The sequence below is a fragment of the Podarcis gaigeae genome (assembly GCF_964106915.1).
Source record: "Podarcis gaigeae genome assembly, chromosome: W".
In the NCBI taxonomy this organism is placed as follows: Eukaryota; Metazoa; Chordata; class Lepidosauria; order Squamata; family Lacertidae; genus Podarcis; species Podarcis gaigeae.
This window is the reverse complement of record NC_139695.1, coordinates 14,836,164-14,850,518: the sequence shown is the minus strand read 5'-3', so window position 1 is coordinate 14,850,518 and position 14,355 is coordinate 14,836,164. Positions and strand designations below refer to the sequence as shown.

Below are 14,355 nucleotides of genomic sequence, written 5' to 3'. Positions count from 1 at the left end.
GATTTTTGTGATGCTGCCTATAAACTAAGACGTCTACAGTATCATGGTGGTTTTATTTCATTTGAATGAAAAAATCATGAATTCATGAGGATCCGTTTAAAATCATCTGGATCCAACTTTTACCCAGTACCAATTTTTTTGGAAGGGTAAGTGAACTCTAAGAGATTTGTTAAGATGTGAAGCAGCATTGAAGATAAATACAACAGGAATGTCTGACTTGAAAAAAATCACACATATTTTAAATTACGTGTATGTATTTGAATGCTCTATACTTCACTTTTCTTCACTAATAAAAATAATTTCCTTCTTTTTACCCCATATCAAAAACCCTCACTCAACAAAAAATGATTTAACACTTCCCCGCTCAGCATGCTACTAACCTCCGAATCGTTTCTTAAACCCAGGAAACTGCACGTCGCGCCCCGTCAGTAGCATCTTTCAGAGCTTCCGCTCCCAAACGTTTCATTTGACAGATCACTCTTAACGGAGAGAAGGATTTGAGTTGTTGAAAGCAGCGAGTGGCCGTTCCATTGAGTGACTGTGGGCGGACGAGAGCAAGTGAAAGAGTATACAGGGGTGGGCGACAGCTCATCAACGCCGTTGGTGACTTAGGGTTTCAGCGTTCGGTAATGCTCTTTCTTGAGCACCAGAGAACGCTCGAAAGAGCGCGCTCACGTAAGCGCGCCGGAGTAATCGTGTGACTCCGACTCCTCTCCTTTTCTTACCCCTCCCGCCCCACGTCACATCTCCGGAACCCCGCTGTATCACGTGACGGCGCCAGGTTTTTTTAATGTTTACATTCGAAGCGGGCGGCTTGTGGCACTGCTCGTCCCCCACTTTCCTGCTCAGCAGCCGTTGCCGCCACAGCCTTCGACGCTGCGGGGTGACAATTTCACTTTCATTAAGGGCAGTGACAACGAGCTGTTAGGAGGTGGCGAAGGGGAAGCCGCCTCTCGGCCTAAATTGCCGCCGCCGCCTCCTGCACGCGCCAGTGAGGTAGACGGAAGGAGGCCACAAGAAAGGAGGAAGCCGGACGACAGGCTGTCTGGGCCGTAGGCCTCTTTTCACCTCCTGCTTTTCCACAACTCCCTCCTGTCCTGCCGCTGCTGCCGCCATGGAAGAGTTGGTGGTGGAGGTGCGCGGCTCCAACGAGGCCTTTTACAAGGTAATGAAATGAGGTCGTTGTCCTGGCGCGAATCGAAGAGTGAAGTGTTGACTCCTCCACTTCCCTCTCTTTGTGCCCCGAGGGCCTAGAACGCCGCTGGGCCAGACTGAAAAACCGCCCCTTTTCACACACACGTTTAAGCCTGAGGAGAACATTATTGGGGGGAGGCAGAGAAGAGGGTCGCGAGGTGCAAGAGGAAACTGCGGCTGCCTCTGTCACACTCGTAATCTCCTGCCCCCCTTGGATCGACTTCTTTTCCTCACGGAGCTTTGTCTCTAACTTCCCTTTCCATGTAGCTAATGCCTTATACATTCACATGCATGCATCATAATTAAACAAGTTCATTTAACCACTAGGGTTACATGTGTGCTTCATTTTTGGACCTGTCCTTTATTTAAATTGATGCAAATATTGTATAAATAAAAACAACCACCGTTTAAGGCTTCACTCCTCTGCATACTTACTTGAAAGTAAATTCAACTGAAATAATTGGGACTTATTTCTATTTTCAAAGAGTCAAGCTGAAAGTGAATTTAGGACTGTTACGGTTTCTTGCAAGGGAGTTTGAGTCCTCATCTGCAGTACACATTTAAAGCTCTTTAAATAGTCATGGGTTTTTGGGGAGAGGGGTTTTCTTTGGTACCTAAAAAATGGGTTTGCAATATCCACTGTCCCTCTTTATACAGCAGCCTAGTAGCCTTCATTTCCCTGGTCAGCAGGAAAAAAATCTGCCTCTCCTCTCCTCTCCTCTCCCCCCACCCAAATCACTCCATTCACTCTACTAGATTTAGTGTAACAGGGAGGGGTAGGGAAGGGAAAGGAAAGGAAAGGAAAGGGAGACAGAGAATGCAGACAGGCAGGAGGGAGGCAACAGCGCTGGTAGAGATGGGAGGGAGGGAGAAGCTGAGTTCAGCGCTCACCTCAGCAGAAAAGGAGGGAGAAGAAAGCGAGGCAGAAATAAGGGGCACAGCATTTTTCCTTGAAATAAGGGACAATCCCTTATTGTAAGGGACAGGTAGCAACCCTGGGGGGGGGGGGAAGGATGAGGAGTGAAAGCATATATAAACCCATTTCATCTGTATATAATTCTCATACATATATAGAGCCCTTTCACTGTTGATTTGTGGTTGTATGTTATATGCATATATTCATGTGAATTTTTCAGTGTACGAGTACAGTGGTGCCCTGCAAGATGTATGTCTCGCAAGACGGAAAACCCGCTAGACGAAAGGGTTTTCCGTTTTGGAGGTGCTTCACAAAACGAATTTCCTATGGGCTTGCTTCGCAAGACGAAAATGTCTTGCGAGTTCCTGCGGGATTTTTTTCCTTTTTCCCAAGCCGCTAAGCCGCTTATCAGCTGATCCGCTAAGCCGCTAATAGCGCTAATCCGCTAAGCCGCTAATGGGCTTGCTTCGCAAGACGAAAAAACCGCAAGACGAAGAGACTCGCGGAACGGATTCTTTTCGTCTTGCGAGGCACCACTGTACTTGTGTCTGAATTGAGCACCTGTTAACCAAATTGAGATGGGGAGGCTTAGGTTGATGAAAGTGTTTCTTCCTTTCTTTGGCAATCACTTGTAGCAGAGTAAGATGCTCTTCCATGAGTAAGTGACTGTGGAGGCCAGTTCTGGATGCACATGTCCTTCCACAGTGGGGACATAAGGTTTCCAGGCGGGAGTTTATCACAGTGAGGGTTTGCCAGACATGCCTTCCTCTTAGCTTGTTTCTCCTTTTCACCTCCTTTTCAATATGACCAGTCCAACAAAGTTGATGTTGAATAATCATTGCATCGATACCGGTGATCTTTGCTTCTTCTAGTACACTGGCGTAAGTTCGCTTGTCTTCCAAAGTGATGTGTAAAATTTTTTGGAGACACTGTTGATGGAATTTTTCGAGGAGTTGGAGATGACATTTATAAGTGATCCATGTTTCACAAGCGTACAGTAAAATTGGTAGTACAATAGCTTTGTAAACAAGTATTTTGGTTCCCTTGCGAATGTCCCAGTCCTCAAACACTCTGCACTTCAATCGGGAGAAAGCTGCACTTGCAGAGTTCAGGCACCGCTGGATTTCAGCATGAATGTCGGCCCCTTTGGAAAGATAACTGCCCAGGTAGGAGAAGTGATCAACCTTTTCCAACGTTACACCATTAAGTTGGATTTGTGGCTCTGCGGAGGGGTTGTTTTGTGCTTGTTGGTGCGGCACTTTGGTTTTTTGGATACTGAGTGATAGGCCAAGCGATCCTCCCCTCAAGACCAGCTTCTGCTTAATCCAGCAGTCTTTTGCTCCTCTTTTACAGTAATAAAGCAGTTTTTGGAAATGGGGGTTGGATTGGAATTCCTCCACTACTTCTTTCTCCTCCAGGTGATCATCTCTCCCACTCCCCACACTTTTCCACCACCCTCTTGTTTCAGAAGAGAAGAGCCAAAAGAAGAGAAGGGGTGTGTATGGGTTTGTTATTTAATCAGAATGAGCTTTGCTTTGCGGGGGGGGGGGGGGAGAGGCTGGAAAGTTCCTTTCTTATGTAATGAGGCAATGGACGGTTGCTTTAGAGAGATTTGAGACATCCTCTCTTCCCCTAACCCTGTTATTTAGGAGGAACTGCTCATAGAACTATTTCTACTGCCCCTGCCTCTTCTCACAGCGCCTCTCCAAATAATCTAAAGTTGCACATTTGTTTCACTTTCTCTCTCTAATTTCTTTCAGTAGTCTTAATGAATTTATATGCTTCTTAATTGTCAAAGCTGGCATCTAAGCAGCTGTCAGGCATAAAACCAATTACATACATACATACATACATACATACATATATATGGGTCATTCCACGCCAAGTCCCTTGGTGCCATGTGCTCTCACGACTCTGGTATCTACACATAAACATTTTTTGAAGAAAATCTATGAGATAACCTCAGATTATTTTTAAGATTTGGGCACAGGAGAATTTTTTTTTAAATTTCGATTTCCGCACAATTTAAGCTAATGCAATTTCTGCATCAGTTTAGAAAAAACCTCCTGTTTCACTTATTTTTCAACCAATTGGGCTTATATTGGTATCAAAATAAAGCTAATTGTGGTCTCTTTCAAAATAAGGTATAAAAATGGTATTAAGTGCCACAGAAAAGGGTCACCGACCGTGCATCATACTTTTGTTGTAGAATGGGCTAACCATGTGCTTGTTATGTTTTAAAAATGAGGAGAGTGTTTTTTGTGGTTAAAAAATAAATTGATTTTGAAGCAATTTTTTTTACAAAAAAAGATTGTTATTTTGTACAGGTTTAAGGTCTCTTTGAGCCTGAAATAAGTCACACATTCGTGAGAATAGTTAAATTGTACTCTCTTATGTTACAATGTCATCTGATATACCGTATTTTTCGCTCCATAAGACACACCTGACCATAAGACGCATAAGTTTTTAGAGGAGGAAAGGGGGAAAGCCCCGTTTTTTTTGGGGGGGGGATCAGCTCACAGTTGTTGAGCTTACTTTGCAAAGGGAAAAAAATTCTGTTTTATGGGTTCTGCAGCTTCTTTAGGAAAGGAAAGGGAGCTGTTTCTACAGTTTCCAGACAGATCAGCCAGTCACATGCAGCTGGGGAAACAAACAGCCTCCATCTGCACAACATTCAACAATGGAGGCCTGGGCAAGGGGGCAGGGCCAGAAAGGGAGCCAGCGATCAACCACACATTCACTCCATAAGACGCACAGAAATTTCCATTTACTTTTTAGGAGGAAAAAAGTGCGTCTTATGGAGTGAAAAATATGGTATTTTAAAAATTAAGCTTTATAAAAACAAAATATGTCCTAGAGCTCTTTTTAATTTTATTGTGTAAAACACTTTTGCAATGATATGGTCAAAGCGCAAAAATCAATTTTTAAAGAAAATTATCCTGTGTCCAATTTTGGACCAATTTTTTGTACCAAAATTAATTTGAGATTATCTCACAGGTATCTACACATAAAAATCTGACTTGTGAGAGCACGGTCAAGAATTAAAATCAGGTGATTTGGCGTGGAATGGCACACACACACACACAGCATGTAATAAATATGTACAATAACACAATTTCAGGGTCATTCCATATCAAGTGATCCAACTTTTTTACCTCATGTCATCCAATTTTCTTAATATTTTGTACACTTGTTGAATGATCAAAACTAAGTTTAAATCTAAATTTTTAATTTTTTATCTCATCCCATTTGAGTTATGAGGGTTTGAAATTTCAAAAAATTGACAATTTTGGCACAGCCCAAAATTGAAATATTTCAAAACTAAAATGCCTGAAGTAACTGATATTATAGTTTGAAGTCTTGTTTATTCTGCAATATTTTACTCCAAGAAGATCCACTTATCCTAAACAGAACCAAGGCAGACATGTATGTACAAAATATTTATAAAAACTGTGATCTCATTGGGATCCCAAAATTTTGCAGGTAGCTCTTAGAAATGTTAAAAAAATCAATACATTTTGGGGGAAAATTTAATCATATGATATTTAAATCACTTTTTCAAATTTTAAGTTATGTGACTTAACTTTAAAATTTAAAGTAAGCCCACCATGTGACATATCATATTAAAGTCCATGAAGTTCTGAAGAGATTGGTGTTTTTCTTTTTGACATATCTCAATTCTGGGCTGAGCTTTTAAGGTTTTGTGTAGACTGGCAAGGTCAAAATTGTCAATTTTTTGAAATTCACTCACAAACGGGATGAGATAAAAAAATAAAATTTTAAATTTAAACTTTGTTTTAATCATTCAACAAGTGTTCAGAAAATTAAGAAATTTGACATGAGGTAAAAAAATTGGACCACTTGATATGGAACGACCCAAGTAGTAGCTGCATTAACACACATCTATATTTTCGAAGTGCCCAAAGTCCATTCTCTACACTCTTCCATTGCTCATATCTCAAATCTTGCATGTGACTTCATATAAGAATAATATCACAATCGTTAACCCACCAATGGCCTCCATTCATCTATGAAGATACTATTTTGTCCTCTTACTTTATCAGTCAGTTTTATAAGCCATTCTTCCTTATTTGGAGTCTCTTCTAGCTGCAGTTGTTGCATACATAAAAGGCTGGTCAGGGTTTTTTTTTAATCTCTGTCCATATTATCCCCAACAATAAAGGCTTTGGGTTTTTTGGGAAAGGTCATTTTATACATCTTTTTCAATTCATGGTATATCATTTCCCAGAAATCCTTAGCCTTGCTACAAGACCACCACATATGATGAAATGACCCCTCAGGACCCCCCCCATTCCAACCCTATTTTGAGAAAAGGTTATGTGGCATTGTTTCTTGTAATGCAGCAATTAACATATTCAAATTAGCGTTCAAATTAATATTCAAATTAACCCCGCACCTGGCCCCGACTCTCAAAAGACTTATTCGTACACAATGATCCAAAAAACACTTTGTCTTATCATACCAAAAAATAAGCAAGCCAACCAGACAGTCTTCCTTACCCTTTCTAATCCAACAATATAATATTTTAAAATAACAACAATCCTTCAGATCAGACAAACTGCTCCATAATATAATTTAAGATCTTGCAGTGAGAATCTACCTCTTTCCTTAAGATCCATTAATATTTTAAATTTAATCCTTGGTTTCCCCCTCTGCAAGATAAATCTAGATAACTTTTTGCCATTGTCTGAAGCAGCTGACATTACTAATTATTGGCATGGTTTGAAATAAAAAAACATCTTAGGTAATCTTTATGGCTGAAATCCTTCCCAACAGCAAAAGTTTCATCCTTCCCCATCTCAATAAATCATGTTTCACTCCATTCCAGACATTAACATTATTATTCTGATATAACATTTCATTGTTAGCCATGCACCCAAATATTTCACCTTTTTCGCCACCTTGATACCCATCTTCTCTTGCAACGTCTTTCTCTTGTTGATTCATATTTTTTACCATCATCTTTGTCTTACCCTTATTTAGCATATTTTTCGCCCTATAGGACGCACCTAGTTTTTTTGGGGGGGAATAAAGAAAAAAAATTATTCCCCCCCCCCCAGCCGCGGCTTCAGCGCGCCCCGCGCTCAGGGCAGCAGGCTGTTATTTGCAGCCTAGGGAGCTCTGCGGGAACTGATAGCTTCCTGAAGCCTGGAGAGTGAGAAGGGGTCGGTGCGCACCGACCCCTCGCTCTCCAAGCTTCAGCGAAAGCCTGCATTCGCCCCATAGGACGCACACAGATTTCCCCTTCATTTTTGGAGGGGGAAATGTGAGTCCTATAGGGTGAAAAATACGGTATATTAAAACCTGCTAGGTCTCCAAACTGTTAAATCTCACTAAATGCTGTTCTCATATTTTTTTTAATAAGATATTTATTAACATTTCATAATAAAAAAGAAACACAAACAAAAATAAATAACAAAAATACAAAAATACAAAACTAAAAAACAATTAAAAAACACATAAAATTCCATTCACTTATTTTCTTATAACTTACTTCCCAGACCTCCTCATACCTCCCCTTTTTGTATTCCAATTTAAGTTATTAATTCAGCAAATCCTCACCATTAATTTTCACTTAATTTTCAACCCTTCCCCCCCCCAATTATCTTAAACATTACAGCTGAAAACCACTTACTTTCTAACCAACATCATTCTGACATTCATTTTACAATATTTCCCTAGATAGTCCTTAAATTTCTTCCAGTCTTCTTCCGCCGACTCTTTTCCCTGGTCTCGGATTCTGCCAGTCATTTCTGCCAGTCCCATATATTCTATCACCTTCATCTGCCATTCTTCCAGAGTGGGTAGATCTTGTGCTTCCAATACTTTGCGATGAGTATTCTTGCTGCTGTTGTTGCATACATAAAAAATGTTCTGTCCTTCTTTGGCACCAATTGGCCGACCATGCCCAGGAGAAAGGCTTCCGGTTTCTTCAGAAAGGTATACTTAAATACCTTTTTCAATTCATTGTAGATCATTTCCCAGAAAGCCTTAATCCTCGGGCACGTCCACCAAAGGTGAAAGAATGTTCCTTCAGTTTCTTTACATTTCCAACATTTATTATCGGGCAAGTGATAGATTTTTGCAAGCTTGACTGGGGTCATGTAACACCTATATATCATTTTCATAATATTCTCCCTTAAGGCATTACATGCCGTAAATTTCATACCAGTGGTCCACAACTGTTCCCAGTCAGCAAACATAATGTTATGACCAATATCTTGTGCCCACTTAATCATGGCTGATTTAACCGTTTCATCTTGCGTATTCCATTTCAACAGCAAGTTATACATCTTTGACAAAATCTTAGTTTTTGGTTCTAGCAATTCTGTTTCCAATTTAGATTTTTCCACCTGTAAGCCAATTTTCCTGTCCAATTTATAAGCCTCCATTATCTGATAATAGTGAAGCCAGTCTCGCACTTTATCTTTTAATTTCTCAAAACTCTGCAATTTCAATTTGTCTCCTTCTTGTTCCAATATTTCCCAATATTTCGGCCATTTGGCCTCCATAGTGAGTCTTTTCACAGCCTTTGCTTCCATTGGCGACAACCACCTTGGGGTTTTATTTTCCAACAAGTATTTATATTTAATCCAGACATTAAACAATTCTTTCCTGACAATATGGTTTTTAAATGCTTTGTGAGCTTTGACCTCGTCGTACCACAAATATGCATGCCACCCAAAAATATTGTTAAAGCCTTCTAAATCCAAAATGTCTGTATTCTCAAGGAGCAGCCAGTCTTTCAACCAGCAGAATGCTGCTGATTCATAGTACAGTTTAAAGTCTGGCAGGGCAAATCCCCCCCTTTCCTTTGCATCAGTTAAAATCTTAAATTTTATTCTGGGCTTCTTGCCCTGCCAGACAAATCTAGAGATATATTTCTGCCACTTCTTGAAACAGTCCATCTTGTCCACAATTTGTAATGTTTGAAACAGAAACAACATTCTAGGCAATACATTCATCTTTATAGCCGCAATTCGACCAAACAAGGAAAGCTTCAAATTTGACCAGATTTCTAAGTCCTTTTTCACTTCTGTCCAACATTTCTCATAATTATCTTTAAATAAGTTCACATTTTTAGCTGTCATGTTAATCCCCAAATATTTCACTTTCTTAACCACAGTCAAACCTGTCTCATTCTGAAACCTCTCTTTTTCAATTGCTGTTAAATTTTTCTCTAGAACCTTAGTTTTAGACTTGTTCAGTTTAAATCCTGCCACTTGACCAAATTCTTGAATTAGTTCTAAAACCCTTTTGGTACTAGATTCTGGCTCTTGTAATGTTAGTACCAGGTCATCTGCAAATGCTCTCAATTTGTACCTGTATACCTTTAACCAACCGGTCCCTTCTAATCATATTCAGCAAAACCTCCAGGACTGATATAAAAAGCAATGGGCAGATTGGGCACCCCTGTCGTGTCCCTTTTTCTATCTTAAATTCTTCCGTCACCACATTATTTACAATTAACTTAGCTTTTTGCTCAGAATATATTGCACCTATACCATTTTCAAAACCTTGGCCTACTCCCATCCCCTGAAGATTCTTTTTCATAAAGCTCCAAGAAATATTGTCAAAGGCTTTCTCTGCGTCCACAAATATCAAAACTGCTTTAGTATTTATGTTCACTTCTAGTTTTTCCAAAATATCAATTATATTCCTCAAATTATCAAACAAGTGTCTTCCCGGGAGAAAGCCCGCTTGGTCTCCATGAATCTCCTCCATCAAAACTTTTTTCAATCTCTTAGCCAAAATGTCAGCAAAAATTTTGTAATCCACATTTAATAACGATATAGGGCGGTAGTTCTTAAGTTGAGTCTTTTCAGTCTCTGTTTTCGGTATAAGTGTAATATAAGCCTCTTTCCACGAATCTGGTGCCCTTTTCCCCTCCAAAATTTCATTGCAGACTTCCTTCAAAGGTTGTAATAACCACTCCTTCAAAGATCTATAATATCTGGAAGTCAGCCCATCCGGTCCCGGAGACTTGCCCAGTTGCATGTTTTGGATGACACCTTCTAATTCCTGTTCAGTTATTTTATGGTTCAACATTAATTTACTTTCATGGGAATTTTTTTGTAATCCATTTGTCTCCAAAAATCGGTCTATGTCCATTTCTTTCTGTGGCCCTTGTGAATATAATTGTTTAAAATACCTCTGGAAACAATTTCTAATCTCTGTTGAGTTGTGTATGTTCTTTCCATCCACTTCTAAATTTGTAACCGTATTTAATTTTTGTCTTTTTCTCATTTGCCAAGCCAATAGTTTCCCACATTTATTTGCTGATTCAAATGTCTTTTGTCTCATTTGTTTAATTTTCCATTCTATTTCTTGGTTCATCAGTTCCATGTATTGTGTTTGATATAATTTAATTTCTCTCAAAATCTCTTGCGACTTTGGTTTCACTCTCAATTTCTTTTCCCCTTCTTTTATTTTTTCTAAAATTTTTATCTTTTTTCTCATTTTGGCTTCTCTTCTTTATTGCATTTTGTTGTATCAGGAACCCTCTCATAACAGCTTTGCTTGCGTCCCAGATTACTCTTTTCTCAACATCAGTGTTCATATTTATTTCAAAGTAATCTCTCAAAGTTTTTTGGGCCTTTTGGTACACATCTTCATCTCTAAATAGGGTGTCATTCATCCTCCATCTGAAGGAGCCAGTTGATATTTGTTTCATCTCCATCTTTACGGCATTATGGTCGGAGCAGGTTTTTGTGCAGATTTCCACTTTCTTTATCTTTGATGCCATTCCTCTAGTTACCCAAATTTGGTCAATTCTAGTCCATGTCTTCTTGGCTTCAGAAAAGAATGTTCCCTCTCTTCCGAGAGGGTTCTTTGTTCTCCAAATATCCACTAAGTCCATATTGTCTGTCATCTCAAAAAAGGTTTTTGGTAGTCTGCCATCTTTTGTAACTACCTGTCTCTGCGCTTTATCCATATTTGTAGAAACTACTCCATTCATATCTCCCATCAAAATCAAATTGTAATCTAGATAGTCCAGTAAAGTCTCATGCAACTTCTTGAAGAATTCAGATTTCCCCTCGTTTGGTGCATACACCCCTACAATCAAAAATTTCTTTCCTTGGAATTGAATTTCAATTGCCAAATATCTTCCTTGTTCATCTTTAAAAATTAATTTCAGTGAAAGTTTCTCCTTTGCATATATCACCACTCCTCTCTTTTAACTTTGTCAGACGAAATAAACTATTGTCCCAGTCTCTTATTAATAAGTATTTTCCTGTGTAGCCTCATTACATGTGTTTCCTGTAAACAAATCAAGTCCAATTGTTCTTTTCTTAATATATGAAAAACACATTTTCTCTTCCGAGGGGAGTTAAGTCCATTACAGTTCCAACTTAGAAGTTGCAGAGCCATGTTGAAGTTACTTAGTTTTCCCTCCAACTGCACCGAGTAGTTGTTCTTCTTCTGTCGGTGGTGTATCTTTCCCTGGCCAAGGAGTCCGAATGATAAGTTTGCTATATCTAATATTCCTTTTTCTGGTGCGATTGGCTCCTCTCCAGATTCCACTTCTTTCTGTAAATCCTCTTCGTGATCTTTCAAAAACTTGTCTTTGTCATTCACTGTCCTTATTCTTATTTTCCTTCCTTTATATTTGAAAGATAGGCCTTGGGGGAATTCCCACCTGAAGAGTATTCTGTTTCTTTCCAGAAGAACGACAAGATCCCTGTAATAGGTCCTTACATCCAGAATATATTTTGGTATATCCTTAAAGATCTCCACAAATGACTCTTCAATTTCCAAAGTTCTTTGATAGTGCAAATTCAAAATTTTGTCTCTTTCTTCTTTTGTTCGAAAGGTAATCAAACAGTCTCTTACCTTGTTCTTTCTTTGTCTTTTGCCAAGTCTAAATGCACTCACTATCTTAAATTCTTCCTTCCCCAGGTCCTGTTGCCAAAAATCTGTAAATTCCTTTGTAAGAAAGTCCGCCAAGTTGTCCTCACTTTCCGGTACTGCTCTGATTCTTAAATTTCTCTCCTTTCCTTGTAGTTCAATCATAGACAATGTCAGATCCTGGTCCTCTAGTTTCTTGTATACCGGTGGTATCTTCTCCTGAGTGGCAATTGCAATTTCCTTTGCTTCCTCTGCTATCTTTCGGGTCATGGCCGATTCCTCTAATAGTTTTTCGATGGACTGTGTGTTAGAATTCACCTTCTTTCCCAATTCGTTAATGCTTGTGGTATTCAAATCAATTTTTGCTGAGGCCTCAGCTACTTGTTTGTTTGTTTCTGCTACTTGTTTATTTGTCTCTGCTACCTGTTTAGCTAAATTTTCCAAGGATTCATTGATTTTACCAAGTGCCTGAGCCAAAACGTCTTCAGATGACATAACTTTTGGTTTTGTTTGCAAAGCAGCAGCTCCTGCTGCACCTGCTGCTCCAGATGTTGAAGCCCTTCGCTGATGTGTAATGTCAGTCTTGTATTGTCTGCCAGACCTGGTAATTTTTTCCTGTACCAGCTCTATCTTCCCTTTATCATTTGCCATAACACTCTCATGAAAATCCAAGGTCAGTCTCACGCCTGGTAGATTTGTTTTGAAGAGGAATTTTCCAGTGGCTTAGTTACTTAGTGGCTTAGTTGTTATTGCAACAAAATCTCCTCTAGGGGGACACACTTCCAGCTTCACTTTGCAACTTTTTAAAACAAATATGGTCCTTATAAGTCCCCCAAATCACTTAAAAGCCACAGTTTCAATGTCCTTAAAAGTTACTTTATAATCAAGAGCAGTCTAGAAACACTATATCTTACGCAGAGTTATTTCAAGAGTCTTTACCTTTAACGTGCTGACAGTCTTTCCACTGATCGGCTTTCCCTTTCAAAGGCAGCCCGTTCCCAGGTTTTTGAGGCAGCGGATATATATTTCCTTCCCCCTTTTCTTGCAGGTAAATAATGCTCAAACTTCTCCCCCTCCACTCCTGCAAACAGGATGTTCGATTTTAAACCTTTATAAAGCGTGTTTCAGAGTTTCCGCTTTACAGTCTCTTTGCTTTGATCTGTTTACAAGCAGGAAAGGCAGACTTCCTGTTTATGCCTTTCCCGTTTCGGTGCCAAAATTGTTCAAATTTTTCCTTAAATTAATTCGATTTAAACCTACTCACGGGTAGTTGCTTTAGAGTCCGATTGTTCAGAAAGAAGTCAGCGCTCTCTGACAATGGCTGTGCGGCTTCACTCCGCGGAAGGAGCAGTCAACTCTCCGCACCGCACCGCTCACCCCGTCCCATTCCGGAGCCTTTAAAATGGCTCCTTCGCAGCTTGGGGGGGCGCAGATGGTGCCCGCCGAGTCACCACGTTCACAGGCTTCACCGCCTGTGATTTTTTAGGGTCCCCGCTTCACCGCAGCGGTAGGACCCGATCCCGTGGAGCCGATTCCCTCCGGAGCTCAGAAGGAATCCGCCATTAGTCGCTGGTGCTGTCCCGGAAGTCCAATACTGTTCTCATATTTTTAAAAGGGTTATCTTCAAATAAAACGTAAGTTGTCCGCAAAGGTCCTTAGTTGATATTTCTGATGCCCTATTTGAACACCTCTATTTTCTTTATTTTCTCTTACAATGGGCATCCTTGCCTTGTTCCTTTTGATATAGTAAACTTTTCTGATAAATTACCATTTGCTATAAAGCTGGCAAATTGCTTTGTATAGATTGCCCTAACCCCTCTCATATAACTTTCCCCAAAGCCCATGTATAAAGTCTCTCAGCATTACAGTGGTGCCTCGCAAGACGAAAAGAATCCGTTCTGCGAGTCTCTTCGTCTAGCGGTTTTTTCGTCTTGCCAAGCAAGCCCATTGACGGATTAGCGCTATTAGCGGCTTTTAGCGGCTTATCAGCTTATCAGATAAGCGGATAAGCGGCTTAGCGGCTTAGAAAAAGGGGGGGGGAAGGGAAAAAAAAACGCAAGAACTCGCAAGACATTTTCGTCTTGCGAAGCAAGCCCATAGGAAATTCGTTTTGCGAAGCACCTCCAAAACGGAAAACTCTTTCGTCTATCGAGTTTTCCGTCTTGCGAGGCATTCGTCTTGTGGGCCACCACTGTATTTTAAATATTTTTGCCATTATTTCAGCAAATACATTATAATCTCAATTAAGCAAAGAAATGGGCCTATAGTTCTTAACTTGTGTTAAGTCTTGATCTTGTTTAGGAATCAACACAATATTTGCATTCTTCCAGGAATCTGGGATCCTACCCTTAATTAGGATATTGTTCATCAATACA

The 14,355-nt window shown here is 39.9% G+C and overlaps 1 protein-coding gene across 3 annotated transcripts in view; it reads left to right on the top strand.

The window, feature by feature from the left end:
* The first annotated feature begins 1,031 nt into the window (after positions 1–1,031).
* LOC310835941 (fragile X messenger ribonucleoprotein 1-like) overlaps positions 1,032–14,355 on the top strand; it is a 217,997-nt gene continuing 204,673 nt past the window's right edge. For all 3 annotated transcript variants that reach the window (XM_083720896.1, XM_083720898.1, XM_083720897.1), the window contains exon 1: positions 1,032–1,165. In XM_083720896.1, coding sequence (XP_083577022.1) covers positions 1,115–1,165 — 51 coding nt within the window. In that variant the 5' untranslated portion in view covers positions 1,032–1,114. The remainder of the gene's footprint in view (positions 1,166–14,355) is intronic.